Raw genomic sequence first — 22,061 nt, 5'->3', positions numbered from 1 at the left:
CGCCCCAGCTCTTCCGCCCTTGATGGATAGCTCATCCCTCCCCTTCCTGCCGATCTTAGACCTGATTGGCTCCTGTGCTTTATATTAGTGGCACGCACTTCCCCAATAAACGAGATCTTGCTTCGACTTATCTCCCAAGCCGTCTGATTGTCCTCCAGTGAGGGAGGGCTGGGTGCGGGCGGCCTGCCGGCCCTTTCCTTTTTTGTTTTTTTGCCAGTCCTGGGCCTTGAACTCAGGGCCTGAGCACTGTCCCTGGCTTCTTCCCGCTCAAGGCTAGCACTCTGCCACTTGAGCCACAGTGCCACTTCTGGCCGTTTTCTGTATATGTGGTGCTGGGGAATTGAACCCAGGGCTTCATGCATGCAAGGCGAGCACTCTACCACTAAGCCCTATTCCCAGCCCCCCTTTCCTTTCTTGGCTCGTCCGGTCGGGGTGTGCCTTCCTCCGTCTCTCCCGCAGGTCGGGGGAGCACGCGGGGGGGAGGGGGCTAAAAACCGCGACACATGACCAACATTTTTTTAAGTACGTAACTGCTTTAGCTGGGCGCTAGTAACCCTAGGTACTCACGAGGCTGGGATCTGAGGATCGTGGTTTGACCAGCCCGGCGGGAAGGCCCAGGAGACTCTTATCTTTAATTAATCACACAAAAACAGTTGGAAGTGGCGCTGTGGCTCAAGTAGTAGAGCGCCAGCCTTGAGCAAAAGAGCTCAAAGACAGCGCCCAGGCCCTAAGTTCAAGCCCCACGACCACCAAACTAATAACAAAGTTAATAGTAATAAAGAACAGACACAGCAGTCCTGAGTTAGGAGATCATGGAAGGAAGAGCTGAGCCAACACACATGCTCACACATACACGCTCACACACACGCTCACGCAGGTGTTTTGAAGCCCCAGGCAGCCGGGGCGTTCGTGGAAGGGTCTCGGGGTGAGTGGGGAGGGGCGGTGGGGACCCAGCGCGGGGCGTGGCGGGGGCCGCGGTCGGGAGCAGACGTCTGCCTGGGCGGCGGCTTGTCCTCTGGAGCTCTGGGCACGTCGGCTCTCCCCGCGGGGACTCAGGCGCTGGCAGGAAGACGCGCGGGCGACGGGCCAGGCAGACACCGTGGGAAGTCGAAAACCGGGGGCAAAGGTGACAAAGATCCCCCCACCGCGGCCGGCCGCGGCGACGGTGATCGAGTTTCTACCTTGGCTCCACGCTCTGGGCAGCAGTAAGCTCGCGGTCGCCCGCGGACCCCATGAGGGCGGGTCAGCAAGGCCGGCCTTTGTCCTCCCACACTTGGAATGAAGATCTTCCCGAGTACTCCATCTTGAGTCTGTTTTGTATGTGCCTTCCTACCTAGCCAGGTCCTCTTATTCCCTCCCTCCCCTATTACTTCTTCTTCCCTCTTCTTCCTTTCTCCTTTCCCTCCCTCCCTCCCTCCTTTCTCATCATCCATGAATATCTTATCAAATAACCTGGACGCTGGGAGAAGGAAACTCAGCTTTTCCCAAAGACGACGTGGCCACCTCTCCCCAGCACGGGCCCGGCTCCCCCCGCCCCCTGCCCCCCGGTGGGGGCCCCGAGACTCCCTCCCGGGCCTCCCGTCCACGCGGGACAGGCTCTCAGGATCAACGCCGCACACACTGCAGGCCGGAGTTGGTTTTTTTTTTTTTAAACTAATGTATTCAGTTCATTCTTCACTCATAAAAAAAAACAACCACCTATGCTTAGCTTTGAAATCATGAAATGCCAGGGCCAGGAAGGGGGCCGTCGGCGGGGCGGGGCGGGGGTCGCTCCTGCGGGTCCCCGCCCCCGCGTGGCTCCTCTCCACGCGGCGCGGCGGGTGGAGGGGCCGGGCGGCCTGGGCCCCTGAGGGCGGCGCCCCGCTCCCGGGCTCCCGGGCTCCCCGGCTCCCCATCCCCCCGGCGGGGGCTACTTGCGGCCCGCGATCTGCTGCAGGCAGAGCTGCGTGTAGGAGCTCTTGTGGCGGATGTCCAGCACGGCGTCCCGCACCAGCTCGATGAACATCTGCGGCCACAGCCTCTGCAGGGCCGCGTTCTTCGTGTTGATGTCCGAGGCCTCCTTCACCAGATCCTCCACGTACAGCTGGCAGAACTGCTTCTTCTCCTTGATCTCCTGCCGGGAGGGGAAGCCGCGCTCCTTCGGCCACTGTCCCGGAGGCCACGCGCCCGCCCGCCCGCCCCCGGCGACTGCGCCTCTGCCCACCGCCATCGGCTTCTAGAAACCCGGCAGCAGGGCCGCCGCGCCCTCTGCTGGGGCCCGGGGGGCACAGTGCGGGTGAGCACCGCGAGTGCCCACAGCCCGGATCCACCTCTGGCACAGGGGAGCAAACCTCGTAGCAGCACGCCGACACTGTGCTAGACCACGGGCCCGCAGCTGGGCGGAGGGTGCCCAGGCTAGACCACAGCCCGCAGCTGGGCAGAGGGTGCCCAGGCTAGACCACAGCCCGCAGCTGGGCGGAGGGTTCCCAGGCTAGACCACGGGCTCACAGCTGGGCAGAGGATGCCTAGGCTAGACCACGGGCTCACAGCTGGGCAGAGGATGCCTAGGCTAGACCACGGGCTCACAGCTGGGCGGAGGGTTCCCAGGCTAGACCACGGACTCGCAGCTGGGCGGAGGGTACCCAGGCTAGACCACGGGCTCGCAGCTGGGCGGAGGGTTCCCAGGCTAGACCACGGGCTCGCAGCTGGGCGGAGGATACCTAGGCTAGACCACGGGCTCAGAGCTGGGCGGAGGGTACCTAGGCTAGACCACGGTCTCAGAGCTGGGCGGAGGGTACCTAGGCTAGACCACGGTCTCAGAGCTGGGCGGAGGGTACCCTGTTAAAAATCACATGACTACCCCACCAAGCTCACGCAGGCTTCCTCCTGCCTCCCGGGAGCTGCGGGGCAGCGCTGCTGGCTCGGTGGCCCCAGTCGGCCCCCCGGAAAGTGCGGTGACTCTGGGAGCGCAGAGCTGGCGATGGGGGGCTGTGGTGGGGCCCCGTGCTGCTGCCAGCCGGGCACCCGCAAAACCCTGCCCAGCTCCTCACGCAGGCCTCAGGCGCCTCAGTCCTAGCTTCGCCTAGATCCGGGCACAGATTCCTGCCGACCGTGACTTCTCCACACAGAGGGAGGGACTAGAGCTCAGGGCCAGCTCTGTGTTGAAGGAGCTGGAGCCCCACGGGGCGGTACCCCGAGCTGTTCCTATACCCAGCTTCTCCACACCCGCCAAGCTTCCCCGCACCCCCAGCTTCTCCACACCCACCAAGCTTCTCCACCCCCCAGCTGCTCCACACCCACCAAGCTTCTCCACCCCCGCCAGCTGCTCCACACCCCCAGCTGCTCTGGATCCCTAGTTTCTCCACACCCCCAGCTGCTCTGGATCCCTAGCTTCTCCACACCCCCAGCTTCTCCACACCCCCAGCTGCTCTGGATCCCTAGCTTCTCCACACCCCCAGCTGCTCTGGATCCCTAGCTTCCCCACACCCCTAGCTTCTCCACACCCCCAGCTTCTCCACACCCCCAGCTGCTCCACACCCCCAGCTGCTCTGGATCCCTAGCTTCTCCACACCCCCAGCTGCTCTGGATCCCTAGCTTCTCCACACCCCCAGCTTCTCCACACCCCCAGCTGCTCTGGATCCCTAGCTTCCCCACACCCCTAGCTTCTCCACACCCCCAGCTGCTCTGGATCCCTAGTTTCCCCACACCCCCAGCTTCTCCACACCCCCAGCTGCTCCACACCCCCAGCTGCTCTGGATCCCTAGCTTCTCCACACCCCCAGCTGCTCTGGATCCCTAGCTTCTCCACACCCCCAGCTTCTCAGTGCCCCCTTGTGTCTCCACACCCTCAGCGTCCCTGTGCCCCAGCTTCTCCGTACCTCCAGCTTCTCCGTGTAGAACTCCCTGGTGGTGTAGTTGAGCGTGGCGCGGTTCGAGTTCTCCCCCACGAGTCTCTTGCTGTCGCTGGTCTCTTCCGGGAGCAGGCAGGGCTTCTTCCCCTTGGAGTCCAGCAGGTAGCGGAAGTGCTTTCTCCTGGGTAGAGGGGGGCACAGGTTACGGAGGCTTCGGGGCCCGCCCCTGCTCAAGGCAGGTGAACCGCGGCGGAGGACGCCGGGGCCGGGGAGCAGGCGGCGGCAGAGCGCGCTGGCGGTGTTTGGGGGCGCTGAGGGGGTCACGGAGGAGGGGGGGCAGGGTGCCCGCCCTCGCAGCCTCGCGGTTCTGACTGGGCTTCCACCTGCTGCGCTAACTCGTCCCCTGCTCTCTCCTCCATCCTTCTGCTTCTAGAAGCGGGAGCCTCCCCGCCGGCTCAAGTCGGGCCTGCCGTTCCCGGCGCGGTTCTGGCCGCACCCCAGAGGCCCCGACGTGTCCCACGCTAGCTGCCGCGCGTGCTCATTCGTGACGTCTAACGCCTGCACCGTTTCCTCTGGGAGCCCAATCTCAAGGCCTCTCCACGACCCCGGGGACGTCCCGTCCATGACTGCGCGGCTGCCGTTCCCGCACCGCCCGGGAGGACCGCGGCGCAGACGCCCGGGGAGCCGGCCGCCCCCTCCCGCGCCCGGGGCCACGCGGGGCGGCTGACCCCAAGGGCCCAGGAGTGCCTCACCAGCCTCGCCCCTCCCCCCGTCCCCGCCCCCTCCCCCGGCCCCGCCCCCGGCCCCGCCCCCCTGCCCCCCCCCCCGCGCTCCCGTCATCCCCCGCGGTCTCCCCGCGTCCCGCCCCCCACCCAGCCCGGCCCGGCCCGGGGCGCCCCTCCTCCGGAGCCCCGGCGGCCGCTGACCTGGCGTCGCCCAGGATGGAGATGAGGCGGTACTGCGGCAGCTCCGACGACGCCACGTGCGCCAGGATCCCGAACAGCCGCTCGGCCATCACCAGGTCGTTCTGCGTCACCTGAGGGGGCGGGCGCGCGCATGCGCGGTCAAGGAGGGCGTGGGGGGAGGGGCCGCCCCAGCCCCGCCCCCCGGGGACCCGGCCAGAGGCGCGGCCCCCCCACAGCCACCCCACGGACACGGCCCCCCCACAAGCTCACTCCCCCGCGAGCAGAAGGCACTCCCCGGCCAGCCCGGTGGGGCACGCCTGTCATCTCAGCGCTGGGGAAGGCCGAGGCAGGAGGGGCTCGAGTTCAGGGCCGGCTTGGGCCACCTAGCGAGACCCTCTCCGATAAGCGATCACGAGCGCCGACTGTGGGAAGCAGGACCCTGGCAAGGACCGGGGCGCGAGGGATCGAACCTAACTTAGTGCCGTGTGCACGTGGGGTGCGCTGCCCGCTGGCTGGCTGTACAATCTGGTTCCTGCCGGGGTCACCCTGCCCCGGGGGGCCCCGTGGGGGGTGTTGTGGCTGTGACTGGCATGGCGCGCCGAGGGGCAGGGATGTCACTGGACATCTGATGGCGTCCAGCTGAGCGGGGGAGGGGCAGAGGCTCAGCCCTTTTTCTCTTTGTTTGAACCCAGGCCTCATGCGTGCAGGGCAGGCACTCCGCCCCGTGGGCCAGGCTGCCCGCCCCCTTGGCTTCTATTATCGTTCACACGGGGTCTCGAGTGTCCTGCCTGGGCCTTGGACTGCAATCACAGATGTGACTCACTGCGCCCACCTTGTTGAGATGGCGTCATGGCAAACATTTCTCCAGGGCTGCCCTGGAATCAGGATCCTCCTCTCTCTGCCTCCTACTAGCTGGGATTACAGGTATGCACTACCACACCCAGTCCCCTAACTTCATCCTTAAGGTTTGCTGTAGTGCACTACAGGGGTCTAGCTCTTCAACACCTCGGGTACGAGAATCAGGCAGACTGACTCCGCCCCGACCCCGACCCCCACGGTTAACAGGGCGGCTGCTGGCACCAAGGCCGCCTCAGCTCCCCGCTGTCTGTCCTAGTGCAGCCCCTCCTGGCCGATGGGATTCTGTCTGGAGCACTAGCAATCTCTTAGGAAGATGAGGAGACCCCTAGTATACATTACCGCAGGGTAGCAAATACCCCCCGTGACGATCCAAATATTTCAATCAGAACCAATCACACGGGCTCTTTCTGACCCTTTTCTACTTTGTTTATTCCTTCTGCCAGTCCTGGGCTTGAGCTCTGGGTCTGGGCGCTGTCCCTGAGCTTCTTGTGCTCAAGGATGGCGCTCTACAACTTGAGCCACAGCGCCACTTCTGGCTTTTTTGGGGGGTAGTTGATTGGAGATAAGAGTCTCACGGAGTTTCTTGCCCAGGCTGGCTGCAAACCATGATCCTCTGGTCTTCGTCTCGTGAGTATAGACTACAGGTGTGAGCCACTCCCACCCAGCCAGCCGCCTTTTCTGCTTTCTATAACTGCATTCCTCCTTCTTGGCAAGGTTCTCGTTAGCCAGGTAAGCCAGGATTTGGGCTAATCAGGCTCACAGTTTGCAATTAAAGGGGGTGGGGTGGAGAAGCCCCTACCTGGCCCTTATCTGAGTTTAATCAATCTTTTCAAACCGTGTTTCTCAGCAGTTTCATCATGATGACTTAGGATTCCTAATCATTTACCATCAGCATTTCCCTATTGAAACTTGTATTCTGGAATTTAGTTTTCACCTACCTCCGTCCCATTGATTTTCTGCATGCCGAAATGGCTCAGGCGGAAGAGCACGTAGTATTTCCAGAGCGTGAAATTGACCACGGGGTTTCCCTGCGGGTCGATGGTCAGCTGCTCGATGCGCCGGAGCTGGGCCAGAGCGTTGAACTGCTGCAGCATCACCAGGTTGGTTTCCTTGAACTTCAGGTGCTGGGGGAAGCGAACACAGACGGGACGGTGTGACATGCCCTGCTCCGGAGCTCTGGGCGCCGCGGGCCGGCGGTGTTCTCCACCGCGCCTTGTCAACACTGCGGACCCCGAGTCCCCAGGAACCCCGGCTCTCCTGTGCGCTGCAGGGGCTCCACAAGGGAAAGCCTGGAAACGCCAACCCCAGAGCTCCGTGACGGGGCGTTCAGTGCCCCAGCAAAGCCTCACCTCTAGAACCCTGCCACCTTGCCACACTGCGTAGGCTAGCTGGATTTGCTACAGCAAAGCCAAACCGCCAAAGAAACCGTGGCTGCTTCTACCTGGTTTCTTCAGGGAGGCTGAAGTCGAAAAAAAAAAATGCCACGTGAAGATACATGCGGGAAACGCTTCACCCCCAGAGAAACGTGATCAAAGCCACTCAAGCGGGAACGCGCTCCAAAACCCGTGTTCTGAGCTGGCTGCTGGGGGCTCGCGCCTGTCCCCCCCAGCCACGCAGGAGGCTGAGATCTGAGGATCAGGGTTTGATGCCAGTCCAGGCAGAAAAGCCTGTAAGACGTTAACCAGGTAACAAGCTGGCCTGGAGATGTGGTTCGAGTGGCAGAGTGCCAGCTTTGAGAAAAAAAGCCATATGGGAGCAAGAGGCCCTAAGTTCAAGCCCTGGTTACACACACACACACACACACACACACACACACACACACACACACACACACCGGTTTCTGCAAATGCATATTAGTAAATAAAGCAGCATCATGACCGGTGAAGGCAAACTTCCCCAAGTAACTCTAATGAGCGCTAGAATTCTTGCCATTATGAGCAGGGCTGCTATAAAACCCTCCCATCCACGGCCACGCCTGCCGAGCCCGGCGACGGCACAGGCCTGAGATCCTGCTGGGGCGCCCAAGAGAAAACCTCCCCCAAAGCCACTGGGCCTCCCGTAGACCGTCACTCCCCCCACGAGCACAGAGCTGCAAGGCCACTCGCGAGTGGCAGCTTGAACCCAGCCCCAGAGCACCCACAGAGCAGCGTGGATGCCGACGGCCTGACCGTCGGCCCGCGGCCCGGCTTACCAGGGGGTTGGGGAACTTCATCTTCAGTTTGGGCAGCACCTGCACGATCTCGTCGAACTCGATGAAGGTGAAGGAGATGGTGGTGACGGCCCCCACCGTCTGCAGGCTCCAGTTCCGGTCCAGCGACTCCAGGGCTCCCGAGCCGTACAGCGACAGCGTGTCCCCGTCGATCTCCACCAGGTGCGTGTCTGCGACCGACAGGCCCTGCAGGGCACTGCTGAGCCCCGCGTCCGCGGGGCTGGAGAGCCAGGCAGTTTTGTGAGTTTTCTCATGGATAGAAGTTTTCTTCAAGTTTTGAATTACTCAAACCATAGACTTTGGGGCTGGGGATATGGCCTAGTGGCAAGATTGCTTGCCTCGTGTACATGAGGCCCTGGGTTCAATTCCCCAGCACCACATATACAGAAAACGGCCAGAAGGGGCGCTGTGGCTCAAGTGGTGGAGTGCTAGCCTTGAGCAAAAAGAAGCCAGGGACTGTGCTCAGGCCCTGAGTCCAAGGCCCAGGACTGGCCAAAACAACAACAACAACAACAAAAAAACCCATAGACTTTGATGACAAGCAGGGACATTATAAACAAAAGCCAACTTATAAACCTAAATTACTTACATTAATAAAAGATAGCCACTTTACTATATCTTAATACATCACAGGTATCCTTTCAATGTCCACACAGATAGTTCTGTGGGTGTTTCGTTGTGGTGCCAGTCCTGGGGCTTGAACTCAGGGCTGGGGCACTGTCCCTTAGCTTTTGTGCTCAGAACTACTGCTCTACCACTGAAGCCACAGCTCCGCTTCCAGCTTTAAAGATAAGAATCTTACAAACTTCCTGCCTGGGCGGGCTTTGAACCACGATCCCCAGATCTCAGCCCCTTTACGTAGTTATGATGACAGGCATAAGCTGGTTTTTATAAATGTATAGAATTATGCAGCTGGATAAGTGCATTTTATAAAACAATACCACGGGAAGCGTAAGAGCCACACAAACGAAACGTGCCAACTATTACAAGTATCTTTTAGATATTAGGTAAGGTGGTAATTTGGCTAGTTTTTTTTGCTATTTCGGTGGCTTTTGAGGTTTATACTTCAGTTAGTCTGTAAAATTAATGAGGACTTCTCTGAGCTGAAATCAAACATGACGAGAAGCCCTGGCAGTGCTTCCAGATGAATCTCCATGGACTGGATAATCAGTCACGGGGATCTTCCTCAGTCTAAAGCTCCTGCTGATGAGTAGAGGACAAGCTTTGCCCCGCTCACTCCGCCAGGGCCAGTCAGCCCTGTCCACTCCGGTCGGCCCCGCCGCAGGCTGGGCCGTGATGGAGCCATGACGCCCTGTGTGGTCCGGGTGACTCTGAGACCAAACAACCCCGACCCCCCTGTGCCTGCGCACGCGGCAGGGCTGGGATTGTCGAGGAGCAGGAGCGCCGGCCCCGGGCGGGGTCCTGGGGGTCAAGGCAGATGGGCGGAGCTGCAAGAGCGCAGACTCCCTGCTGGAAAGGACAGTGGGGAGCAGGTGGCGGAGGGGGGGGAGGGGGCTGATGACACGCACACTCCTGTCCTGCGTGGCCATCTGCCCTGCTCATCACGGGCCATCTGCTCGCTTAAGGGCGGCCACACGGGTGATGGGAGAGACGGCATCCCAAACAGCCCCACGCCACCGGCTCTCTTACGTCACCTAGGCTCTCTTACGTCACCTAGGCTCTCTTACATCACCCATGAGAAACTAGCAATGTGGTGAGCCTCAGACTTTTATCGTCAGTGTTTCCAACTTCTTCCGCTTCTAACTCTCCTAGAACGCTTGGACATATCTATCATCGGAGGGAGCGGCGCCCCCTCCCCAAGCCCTCGGCTTACCCCGCCTCCTCCGGAGGGCCGGCCTCATGGCCGCCACCGCCACCGTCCAGCGGGACCTGGCAGGGGTCCTGGGGCGGGGAGTCGGGCCCCCTGGTCTCCTGGCTGGCGATGCGCTGCTGTTGCAGGCCCCACTTCCGGGCGACATTGTGAATCGTTAGCCGTTTCTTCTCCTGCGGGAGGCAGTTGTGGGCATGGATGAGAGAACGCAAATCTAGGAAATTCTAGGCGCATACTGTGTATACCGTCCAAGATTATTTCTTACGAGTAGCTTATCTGTGCCTTCAAACATCTTAGTAATGGCCCATGCGGATAGTTACTTCTTAGGAACTGAATTTTATTGAAAATGATGGACAACCCTCTCAAGAGTGAAAATTTACTACCTGAAAACTTAATTTCACAGAAGTTGTTACGCTTCTGTTTTTAAACGGAAGTGTGAGTCCAATTTTCATGGTCCTGATCCATAATGACAACGTGGGGTGGGGGAGGGGGGCCACCTGTGTTTCAGGTTCCCCCCCACCCAGGCTGCAATTCCTTCAGAGGGAGCACAGACACGGCCGGGACCTCGGCAAGGAGCTGTGTGGATGAAGCATTTCTGGATCCTTAGCACCGTTCTACGAGAACGGAAACAAACCCTGACCTCCAGCGATACGTCACCAGTGCGCCCCGAGCTTTAAGGGGCCTCAGCTGACCCAGAGGGCGGTTGAGCCTCACCTCGTCCCAGGCCTGTGTCTTCTGAATGGGGTCACGGGCTGGCAGGCCCAACTATATCGATCATAGGAATGAAAAAGATTGAAGGTGGGGTTTAAAAACCAATATCCAAATGGCTCTGGGGGCGCACGCCTGTAACCCCAGCTACTCAGGAGGCTGAGATCTGAAGACTGCGGTTTGAAGCCAGCCAGGGCAGGAAAGTCCGTGAGACTCCGCCTCAAATCAACCAGGAAAATACTGCACCGGAGGTGTGGCTTGGTTTTCCCATGGAGAATCAGCTGGGTGGCATAGAGCTCTGGTGTGTATTTCACAATACACATTTTATTCCTAGGTGCAGGTGTATTTCTGCACAGCAACTGTCTGTAAGTGCGCACTTGTGTGTGAGAAATGAGAAAGATGGTCCCAGGCCCTCCTAGCTACTCTGAGGCTGAGAGCTGCAGTTGACAGCCAGCCCTGGGCATCCATGAGACTCCGCCTCCAATTAAGCAGCAAAAGGACGGACCGGAGCCACAGCTGAAGTGGTAGAGTGCCAGCCACGAGGCAAGAACGCCAGGTGAGAGTGCAAGACTCTGAGTTCAAGCCCTGGGACTGGCATGAAAATAAGAAAGAGAAAAACCAGCAGGCTGGCTGGTGGCTTGGTGCGGAGGAGTGCACACGCGCGCACACACACACACAGTGTAGAGTGTGTGTATACTTAGAACGGGGGAACGTGCACACATGCACCCCACCCCCCCGGCCCCGGGAACTACCTTCAGCAAGGATTGTTTATGGCTTTCACGCTTCTTTTCCTCTTCTTTCTTGGCTACAACAGACGCCACGCGCCTTTCTTCTTCCTAGAAAACAGGGTTACGAGGGTCACGCACGAAGAGTCACCATCTGGGGCCCGCGACTCTGGGCCTGGGCGCCACCATCCACTTTCTTCTACCTCTCGCTACTGGCGCCTCTCAACTCCGAGCCGCTGAGCATGGCAGGCGGTCAGCAGAGGGAAGGCCCGCCAGGCTGTGCAATTTTTCTGGACACAAAAGTTTCCTTGAGGGGCTGGGAATGTGGCCTAGTGGTAGAGTGCTTGCCTAGCATGCATCAAGACCTGGGTTCGATTCCTCAGCACCACATATATAGAAAATGGCCAGAAGTGGCGCTGTGGCTCAAGTGGCAGAGTGCTAGCCTTGAGCAAAAAGAAGCCAGGGACAGTGCTCGGGCCCTGAGTTCAAGGCCCAGGACTGGCAAAAAAAAAAAAAAAGTTTCCTTGTAATTTAGTCAGTCATACTTCAATAAAGCTGGGGGGGGGGAGTTAGGATATATTACTGTTAAGTTTAGAAAATGTTAAAAACCAGTTATAACCCTAGTGTGTTAATTCAAACCAGACAGCTACCATGTATCACTCTATAGGGATATCTATAGGGATATATTCCGAACCATTTTTCCTCCCTGAAGAATGTCATTTGTTTATTTGTTGTCCTGGGGTTTGAACTCACAGCCTCACGCCTGCTAGGCTACTTTTGCTTTGTTTTTGGAACGGGGCCTCAACTATTCCCATGGGCAGCAGTCTTCCTATTTGTACTTCCGGCAAAGCTGGGATGACAGGCCTGTGTCGTCCCGCGCGGCTCTTTACTGAACGAGACGGGGGTCTTGTAACGTTTTGCCGGGGCTGCCCTCCAACTGTGAGCCTTCTGATTTGTGAGCCATCATGCCCACCAAGAATGGCAAATTATAAGAGTGAACTATAGGCACACGCTGGTGGCACATGCACATACACAACACACACACATACGCAGTGTGTATTATATTCACACACACATATACATTGGAATTGTAAGGAAAATACGCTCGAAAAGCTGGTCGACTGCACATGCCCCTGGAGACAGAGTTTGAAGAATTTCGTTAAGAATCACAAAAACAAACTATCTCCGAGTGAAAGGGGGGAGGCAGCAAGCATCTGCTAGAAGCTTCTGGTAACTCAACATGGCGTATCACAGCTGGAGACGAGACTGAGACCAGAACCTCAGCCATGTCCTGCTGGAAATGGAAGTTTTTGCTTTTTTATTTTAATAATAAGGAAACTTATCTCTATAATTTTAAAGAGATGAGAAAGGAGGAATTAGAGTTCAGCAATTATCTGCCATGTAATTCAGTTATTTTCAAGGGAATCAAATTGAATATGATTTTTGGTGCACTTAAATTCTTTTACAATAAGGAAAATAAATATTCTTAAAACTTATACGTTAGGAGGATGTATTTTAAGTTAGAAATTTAGTTCTGTTTCATGGCAACACAAAGCTGGCCTGCTCGCCCTGCTAATTGTTTTGGTCAGCAAATACTCACCAGGCACCACAAAGTATAACCTATTTGGGTAGAAACGTTTGCCCGGAACCACCTTGCTGGCGGTGCCGGCCCCTGGGCACGTGGATGAGCCGGTGGGCTGCTTGTTCCAACAGCCCTGGAGCTCAGGACATCCACAGACTTCCCAGATGATTTCCTAAGACTTTCTGAAAGAACTCCAGCTTCGACTCGAGGCAGTGGGGCTCCCAAAGGAAACCCAAACCTTGGAAAATTGGATATGCACCAAGCCAATTTAAAAACTGAGTGTCTTAAGCAATTTTTAGACCTGATGCCTATACTATTTCAGTTATTATGGACTAGCTAAATTCAGAAATAAAACCCCCTAATTGTGAAGATAAGCTATAAATCTGTTGGTACGAAAGGAAAAACTGTAGAATTCTGGCACCTTTGTGATAAGAGTGGAACTCTGGGATCAAAGCCATGTTCCTTACAAAGGGGAGGGGAAGGAAGAAGAGGGGAGGCCAAGGGAGTCCCGGAGAGGAGGAAGAGTCAAACCGGACTGAGAAACACTGCCTCTCTCCTTACTTTACATCCAACTGAGAAAGAATTTCAAGTTAATTAAGTAGTGCAATGGTTTAATATGTTTCTCAATGACCTAAACTATACTTTGTAGCAGATTATGGCTCTACCACAGTGCCCATATTATATGGAAGAATTCTGTTCCAAAATAAATAGCCTAATGTGGGCAGTAATTTATTATGCAGAACTTTTCAAGTTAACTGGCAATGTGTTTTTAACACTGTACTGCAGAACAGATGTGCACCAACAGCCATTGTTTTCTTTGGGCCTGCAGAATATTAAAGCACCCTTAAACACTAAGGGGCTTTCTGCTACTTTGGGGGGAATAATCTCTTCCGAAGGTAGGGAACCCATGTCTCCTCATTTTGCCAGCTCAGGAGTGTCTGCGGTCACGGACGGAGCAAAGTAGGGCGAGGAGGTCGCATTGCGTTAACACCTTCATGGCCGACACGGGCAATCGAGGACCAGCATTTCAATGTCCGTGTGTGTGTGTGTGTGCGTGTGTGCGTGTGTGTGTGCGTGTGTGTGTGGCCAAGTCTTCCTGTGATGGGACCAATGCCTCGCTGACAAAGCAGGCTCTGTGACCGGAGGAACTTCAGAGGGGAGGGGAGGAGAAAAGCATGCCTTGGCTGGCACTAACTAGCCATGCCTGCCACAGCAGAGACTAACCAGCATTGACTATCGATGCCGGCCACAGCAAACTAACAGCGTGCTCTGTGCTATGCTCCATGGCAGGCACAAGTGTGTGCATTGGAAGACACCAAAGTCAGGGAAGTGAGTTTTTTGTTTCGTGAGCACACGCTGCCTCCTAGTGGCCAGTCCATGAAGTGTGCGCACACCATCTGACTAATGGAAGCAAGAGCTCAAGTGCTGAGCTTCTTCTGTTCGTCCCTATGAGATGAGGATGGGCTCATTACTTCACAGTTCAGGGTCTCTGCTAGCCGACACCACGTCCAGATACAACTTCCAAAGGCCACATGATTACTTCACACTCTGGCCAAACACAAACCAGTCCCCTGCCTGCCAGGTGTCTACAAGTAATCTTTTTGTTGTTGGTGGTTGTGTGGCTTGAACGCTGGGCCTGGGTGCTGTCCATAAGCTCTTCAGCTCAAGGCTAGCGCGTTACCACCCGAGCCACAGCGCCACTTCAGGTTTTCTGGTGGTTCATTGGAGGTAAGAGTCTCATAGCATTTCCTGCCTGGGCTGGCTTTGAGCCACGGTCCTCAGATCTCAGCCTCCTGAGTAGCTAGGATGACAGGCGTGAGCCACTGGTGCCTGGCTGCCATCTTTTACCAGAAGAAAGCATGGTCATTCATCTACAGACTGTTCACAGATGCTACAGCCCTTAAGCGCTCAGGTCCCCTGCACATAAACCTTGCCGGTCACTGCCCTGGACGGGCCTGGTTCAAACCCGTCTATCCACCCATGCCAGGCTTCCATTCATCTCACTCACCTTCTCTCTCTCTAAGACAGACAGTGTGACCCTGTCTGGACCCCACGCCCAGCACAGCTGACTCTACACTCACCCCGTGTTCCCCAAGTCACTCTTGGTGGCTACCCAATGGACACGATTTCCAACAGGCCAATGGCACTACCTAAACACTTGAAGGGCTCTACCAGGGGCCCAAGATTTTAAGTCTAGCCTCCTTCTTGTGAGACAAAGTGCCCGAGGCCTCTGCAGTCAGACCTCCGGCCTCCATACGCTTCCCGGGGCCGCACCCTCTCCATGTGGCCGTCCCCCGTCTGCGTGCCGACTCAGGGATTTGGATTTCAGAACTTGGTCTGTTTCTCTGGAAACTCAGGGCTTGCCTCGCTCTGAGCTACTTTGCTTTGTGTGCATGTGTGTGTGCACATGTGTACCTACACACACAGGGTTTACACACTGTCCTGACACAGCTGGGCACCTCCTTCTCCAGGGGCGGTGTGCGCATGCCCACCGGAGCGGTGGAGGCTGCAAGTGGCTTCAAGGTGCCCGGGAGGGGGAGGGGCCTCCCCAGCGCCTCTGGGCAGAGGAAACCTCATGGCCCGCTCACAGGCAGCTAGGTTCCAACACGTCCAGCCATCTAGCAGCCCTTTGGAAACGTCATGCAAGCTAAAAGGAAAGTACTTCACCAGCTGTGTGGGACCCGTCGGGCATTTCCCAGCCTCCCTAGCTGAGCCCGGACCTGACCCCACCCCCTACCTCCTGCTCCACACTGAGCTGGGCATGATCCTTGTTCTTATCACTCCTGACCTCACCCGCGTGGGGGCCCTCGGCCACGCCCCCGGCCTCACCCCCGTGGGGGCCCTCGGCCACGCCCCCGGCCTCACCCCGTGGGGGCCCTCGGCCACGCCCCCGGCCTCACCCCCGGGAGGGCCCTCGGCCACGCCCCGGACCTCACGCCCGTGGGGGCCCTCGGCCACGCCCCTGACGTCACCCCCGGGAGGGCACTCAGCCACGCCCCTGACGTCACCCCCGTGGGGCCCTCGGCCACGCCCCCGGCCTCACCCCCGTGGGGGCCCTCGGCCACGCCCCCGGCCTCACCCCGTGGGGGCCCTCGACCACGCCCCTGACGTCACCCCCGTGAGGGCCCTCGGCCACGCCCCTGGCCTCCCCCCTCCCCCCAGGGCCCCGGCCACACCTCTGACCTCACGCGGGAGGGCCCTCGGCCACGCCCCCGGCCTCACCCCCGTGGGGGCCCTCGCCCACGCCCCCGGCCTCACCCCCGGGCGGTGCTCACCGTGACCCTCTTCATGTCGAGCTGGCGCAGCTGCATCATGTTCTGCAGGACCGTGTGCTTGTACCATGACTCCTGAGCTATGGGGTTGCCATCAAAAGTGATGTCCGACAGCGAAGTGGAGTCAGCAAGGCAGGCGACGCTTTCAAAGCTGCGGGAGAGGCAGGGAGTGATTGATTAGAGTACAGCCTTCACACAGGGCGCTCCTACCTCAACAACGTTCCACACGCTCAGTGTGACAAGATGGCCACGAGTTCCTGAACACCGTGCGACCTGCTACCGCCGGCCGGCCAGGGGGGTACACGCTTACTGGCAACGTCTGCGTCTTCCCAGAGTTGGGGCGCTTCGCGACGGTCTGTCTCTCCCAGGGCCCCTCCACCCGCACCCCGACGGCCAGGCCCCTGGTCCTGGAGCTTCTCAGACCTGCGCGGCATTTGACAGCCGCGACCAAGCTGCCTTAACTCACACACGTCGGTGACCCCGTGCCCTCTTGCCCAGAAAGCCATTACTGGGGTGGGAAGCAAGAAGTCATTGGGAATCTTAAGCTGATGCCACCTGACTCCACCTACCACACGGTAAGTATGCAAAAAGGTTGTGCTGAACGAATGGAAGAATGGGATGAATGATCCCAAGGGGAATCACTGCCAGGAAATCACCTCATGCCTTTTCCTACAGGGGTCTCAAAATGATCAATTAAAAGATCAGGAGGGCTGGGAATATGGCCTAGTGGTAGAGCGCTTGCCTTGTATATATGAAGCCCTGGTTCCATTCCTCAGCACCACATACACAGAAAAAGCCAAGTGGTTCAAGTGGTAGAGTGCTAGCCTTGAGCAAAAAGAAGCCAGGGACAGTGCTCAGGCCCTTAGTCCAAGCCCCAAGCCCCCCCCAAAAGATCAAGATATTCATAAATCATTGTGATACACAGAAACAGATGTCACTAATCAGGAAGATGCACAAAAATACACAGAATATATTCAAAAGCATAGAAAAGTTGGATAGCTTCATTATAGACATTCTAATTGTTTACTATGTGTTTACAGTGTGCAGAACAAAGGGTATGTGATTTGTATCTCATTGCGCATCATAATTCTAAACTACAGTCATAGCACCTAACCATTTCACAGTCCTATGTCTCAGAGTATTCCTTTGGGGAATAAAAAGGTCCAATAATTACCAACCCAATTCATCTATGAGCGAATGAGTGGTGTTAAGCAAGGAGTGAAACAATCCCTTGCAGACTTAAACAGCATGTCCAGGAAACAGTGTCACCAGAGGCTCATTAGAGCTTCAAGCGCAAGCAGGCCTGGGGAATGGACAGCACAGTCGCCTTAGCCAGCTTCGGCCAGTTCCGGCCTGACTCTAGCTCTCAGAGCAGGTGCCAGGGCTGACACCGGTCCTTGTGCTCTGAACGGTTCCGGTAGAGTAGCAACGAATCTGCTTATTTGGTCCAGGAGACTCCTCACAAAACTCTGCGTCCATCTGCAAGGCATCTGACCAGTAACCAGCCCAGACAGTGCTCTTATCAAGTACAAAGGCAGACTCGTGGAGACTTAGGTCCTACCTAACCAGAGAAAATCACAATCCGACTGCCTAAACAGTACAGTACAGTGGAGTACTGGCTCTTAAAAACAGTTGATTTTTCTGTTTCTCTTCTCTATTTCGCCCTCTCTCTGTTTCTTGTGTGCATGTATGATTGATTGTGTACATATACAATGTATGTAATATGTACTAGACAATATGCATACATGTGTTAAGGACATTCATTAGAGTATCAAATTAGAAAAGCTTTGCTCTAAACACTGACATTTAACTCAGATCTGACTTCCGTCCCTTCCTGGTTCCCAGTGGCTCCGCCTGGTGCCGCTCCTGCCTCCTCTCTGCCAAGAGCCCTGAGAGGCGCTGTCTGTCCCCAAGGGACTGAGGCCACATGGAAGGGGGAAGAGAACATGCCAGCCCCTTTTATGCTTGCTTAATAAAACAGAGAAAAAAGTGGAATCCTCATGAAATCCTCCTGTGTGTATGCTACACAGATATTAAACTAACAACTCCAAATGTCAGTCCCATTTCTCCAATTAGAAAGCGGCCAATGGCGAGTTGGGCACTTTAGCAACAGGATTTTGATTCTTGCTGTCCATGTGCTATCAGGAGCTCTGAAATGGTGGACGGCTCACCTACTTGTGCCACTTATATCACTCTGCTCTTGGGACCTCTCAGACAATGGAAGGCTCGGCTATTTAGTAGGCATCAGTGAGAACTTTCCTTAATAGGAAAGTCACCTCGGGCCCCACGGGGCCCTGCAGGTGAAATGAAATGGACAGCTGCCCACAGGACTGAACCACACACGAGAAGCCACTGGGGGCCATTTGGAGGATCTATAAGCCAACATGAGCACCCCCGGCGAGGGACGCACGCGCGGCGCAGGACGCACTGTGGCGCAGAGGGTCAATTTTCTGTGCCAGACAATCTCTCCTCCTCTAAAAGTCAAGAAAGGTGAAGAGAACGTGCCGTGAGCCTTGGCTGAACCACTCTCCACTCCCAGGAGCTACAGGTCCTTCCCTAAGTGGCCCGGGACACAGCCAGAACTGAAAAGCGCAAGGTGAGCCTGGCGCATCTCCCGCCAGAAAGTAAAGAAGAGCTTAGAGGAAGGTGGGGGCATCACGGAAGGTGACAGGAGCCAGCTTGACCAATCGGAGACAAATCTGCGACACCGAAGATTGTAACCCTTTGTTCCTGTATGTAAAAGCCTTCTGCGGAAAGAGGTTCAAATCTTGAGGGATGAACACAGGACTGGCTGCAGCAATCACTGATGCACTGGAACAGCTAGTGCAAAGCTTGAGAAGCTGAACGCTGGTCGTTAACACCTCCATGGTAGAAGGAATGGCTGTGGGTGAGGCAGGTCTGCTTTGTCCACCAAGAAGGAAACAGATGGGAGCTAGACTCGGGCAGCGGTCAGCACACTACCGAGGATCTGAGAAGTGCACGCCTCAGAGGGGACGGACAGTCAGGGGGGAGGGGGGTGGAGAGTCGTGGAGGAGAAAAAGGATGAGATGGAGAGTCATACGGGAGAAGGAGAGGGTGGAGAGTGATGGAGGGGGAGGATGGAGAGTCACGGGGTGGAATGACCGAGAGTCATGGAGGAGGGTGGACAATCATGGTGGCGGGGTGATGCAGAGTCATGGAGGAAGATGGAGTCATGGTGGAGGAGGAGGATGGACAATCATGGAGGAGGATGGAGGGGAGGATGGAGAGTTGAGGAGGATAAACAGTCATGGTGGTGGGGTAATGGAGAGTCATGGAGGAGGATGGAGGGGAGGATGGAGAGCCATGGGTTGGAGTATGAGTCATGGAGGAGGAGGAGGAGGATGGAGAGTCGTGGAGGAGGAGGATGGAGAGTTACGGGGTGGAATGATTGAGTCATGGAGGAAGATGGAGGGGAGGATGGAGAGTCACGGAGTAATGGAGAGTCATGGAGGAAGAGGAGGAAGATAGACAGTCGTGGAGGAGGAGGATGGAGGGGAGGATGGAGAGTCACGGGTTGGAGTAATGGAGAGTCATGAAGGAAGAGGAGGAAGATGGACAGTCGTGGAGGGCGAGGATGGAGAGTCACGGGTTGGAGTAATGGAGAGTCATGAAGGAGGATGGAGGGGAAGATGGAGAGTCATGGGTTGGAGTATTGGAGAATCATGGAGGAGGAGGAGGATGGAGAGTCACGGGGTGGAATGATTGAGTCATGGAGGAAGATGGAAGGGAGGATGGACAGTCACGGAGGAGGATGGAGGGGAGGATGGAGCGTCACCGGGTGGGGTGATTCAGTCATGGAGAAGGATGGACAGTCGTGGAGGGGAGGATGGGGAGTCGTGGTGGTGGGGTGATGGAGCATTTCTGTCTTGGTCAGGCGGACGGATGGCTGTGTGAGGTGAGGGACACTAGCGTGTGTCCACCCAGTGAAGAACAGGACAGATGAAGGGAGTAACCACTGTGTAGCTCCGACATTAACAAGAGCAACAAGGTGCAGAGAGTCGCTTACTGGGTCGGATTCCACTGTCGCTGTCTTCCGCCTGCCCTTCCCTCCTGTCACAGATTGCTCCTCTCCTGCCATGCGCCCACCCCACTGTCCCAGGACAGGGCACATATGTCTGGGGACCGATGCCCTTGGCCAGGTGGACAGCGCCAGCCGGACACCTGACCTACTTAAGGAAGAGCAGCGCCCTCCTGGCCGCCTTCCGGCACACCGAGCGTGGGCACCCCTCTGGCCAGTCAGCCTGAGCTGGGGCCCGAGGCCTTGAACTTCCACAGGCTCTCAGGGGCCCCAGGATCGCGTGGTCCTCGCTCCGGAGCTGCCATGACAGACGGGGACTCGGAGCACTGGCGCTTCTACAAGCTGAGGGGTTCTGCCTGTTGGGGCCTTGTGGGTTCCCTCACGAGGTTAGTGTAGGAGAGAAAAGGCATGGCTTTAGTTCCGGTCATTCTCCACAGCACTGTATCTGCTGCTCCACACAGACAGCTGCACAGGGCCCTTCACTCCTCAGACAGGGGAGGGGAGGGGAGGGGAGGGGAGGGGAGGGGAAGGGACGCCGGTGCGGAAGGCCAGCCAGCCGGCCCCAGCCCCGAGGCGAGCACAGAACACCTGCGGATGTCCCAGATCCACCCGGCGGCGGGGGGGGGGGGGAAGGGGGGGCACAGGACCAGCCGCGCCCTGGAGCCAAGCAGCCAGCTCCAGAACCAGCTCAGCTCGCACCGCTGACCCGGGAGGTCCTCACGCGGGAAAGCGGCCTCCAGCTTGAGGCCTACCGCTGCCTGGCCCGTTGCTTTTTAAGTCACAAGAAGAAAGGTGTATGTGAAAACGATATGCATAACGCATTTCTCAGATGAATATACAAATGGCCAACAGGTATGTGACAAAGCCATCGGTGACATGTGCATTAAACCACAGTGAGGCGCTATCTCAGGCCTGTTAGAATGGCCGCCATTAGGAAGATAGGGACAGGCATCTGCAAGGACTCCCAAAGAGGACGCCTGCACACAGCGGGGCCCAAACCAGTGCAGAACACGGAAACCACTGAGGCGGCGTCCCCACAAGCGAGCGCGCAATGACAGGAGGCCTGCTCCTCCCCGTGAGCGCACACGCTCTCTCCGCCCCTCCCTCCCTCTCCCGGTACTGGGTTCGAGGGCTCTGCTAGGCGGATGCTCTCCATCTCCAGTCCCCTTGTTTCTGTTAGGTCTCTAACTGGGTCTTGCGTTCAGTGGCCTGGACTGCGATCCTCCTATTTACGAGTCCTGCATTGCGGGGATGGCAGGCGTGCGGGGGCTCGGCCAGCTCCCTTCTGAGATCCCTGCCCTCGCCTGCTCCCCGCAGCAGCGCTGTTCAGAGTAGCCGAGACACGAAGCCAAGCTGGGCGCCCACGGAACACCAGAGCCAGCGCATGGATGGGGGTGCACGGGCGGGCCTGCCTGCCACGCCCACCCCCGCCACGAGCCCCTGCCCCCCACGAGCGCCCGCGCTGGCGTTACGTCACCGCGCAGGTGGCATCAGATGTGGGGACTTTCTGTGCTTCCGCCAGACGCGGGGCTGGATGCGAATGGCCCCCCGAGAGCCGGGGAAGTCCTGCGGTCACTGGGGATCTGTGCATCTGCCAGATGCCATGTGGGGCCCCCCAGGGGAGCTCCAGCAGGCGCCGCGCATGGCTGCTTCCGTCCTCCTTGGCCTGGTCCTGCCTCCGGGTCGCGGGGAGAAATCCTGGCAACTCTGCTATGCCGGCGCACAGTAGGGTGACAGCGGCGAGCTGGCACACTTGCGTCTTCAGGCTTTCGGAAACATCTCCAAGGTCTGCTTCCTGCACGTCTTCACCGTGCCACTTCCTGCCCGTGCGTGCCAACAAAGCAGAGCGGAAGATGTGCTTTGCGGGAAGCACGCGGCCTTGGCTCCGCCTGGCCGGAAACCCCAGGAGGCGGCCCTGGCCGGGCCCGCGGCGAGGGGCCGGGAAGCAGTGGTCAGCTGAGAACAAGGGCCCAGGAACCGCTGACTCACCCAGGCCTCCCGGCCTGCAACTCCAGTGATCCCCGCTAAGTCCCGGTAACCTCAGCACGGGCTTCCCCAAGCTAGTGTAAGAGGTGAACTGGAAAAGTCTACCAGAAAAAAAAA

The 22,061-nt window shown here is 57.5% G+C and overlaps 1 protein-coding gene across 8 annotated transcripts in view; it reads right to left on the bottom strand.

Moving 5' to 3' along the window:
- Positions 1–1,649: 1,649 nt before the first annotated feature.
- The window catches only part of Lrrc49 (leucine rich repeat containing 49), a 48,183-nt gene continuing 27,771 nt past the window's right edge, over positions 1,650–22,061 (bottom strand). For all 8 annotated transcript variants that reach the window (XM_048329652.1, XM_048329653.1, XM_048329655.1 and 5 more), the window contains 8 exons: positions 15,923–16,070; positions 11,093–11,176; positions 9,636–9,805; positions 7,784–8,021; positions 6,531–6,716; positions 4,756–4,865; positions 3,857–4,010; positions 1,650–2,113 (listed from right to left, as the gene is read on the bottom strand). In XM_048329652.1, coding sequence (XP_048185609.1) covers positions 1,910–2,113; positions 3,857–4,010; positions 4,756–4,865; positions 6,531–6,716; positions 7,784–8,021; positions 9,636–9,805; positions 11,093–11,176; positions 15,923–16,070 — 1,294 coding nt within the window. In that variant the 3' untranslated portion in view covers positions 1,650–1,909. The remainder of the gene's footprint in view (positions 2,114–3,856; positions 4,011–4,755; positions 4,866–6,530; positions 6,717–7,783; positions 8,022–9,635; positions 9,806–11,092; positions 11,177–15,922; positions 16,071–22,061) is intronic.

Source organism: Perognathus longimembris, chromosome 20, assembly GCF_023159225.1.
Source record: "Perognathus longimembris pacificus isolate PPM17 chromosome 20, ASM2315922v1, whole genome shotgun sequence".
NCBI classification, from domain to species: Eukaryota; Metazoa; Chordata; class Mammalia; order Rodentia; family Heteromyidae; genus Perognathus; species Perognathus longimembris.
The sequence above is the reverse complement of the archived record's forward strand: the minus strand, read 5'-3'. Positions and strand labels throughout refer to the sequence as shown.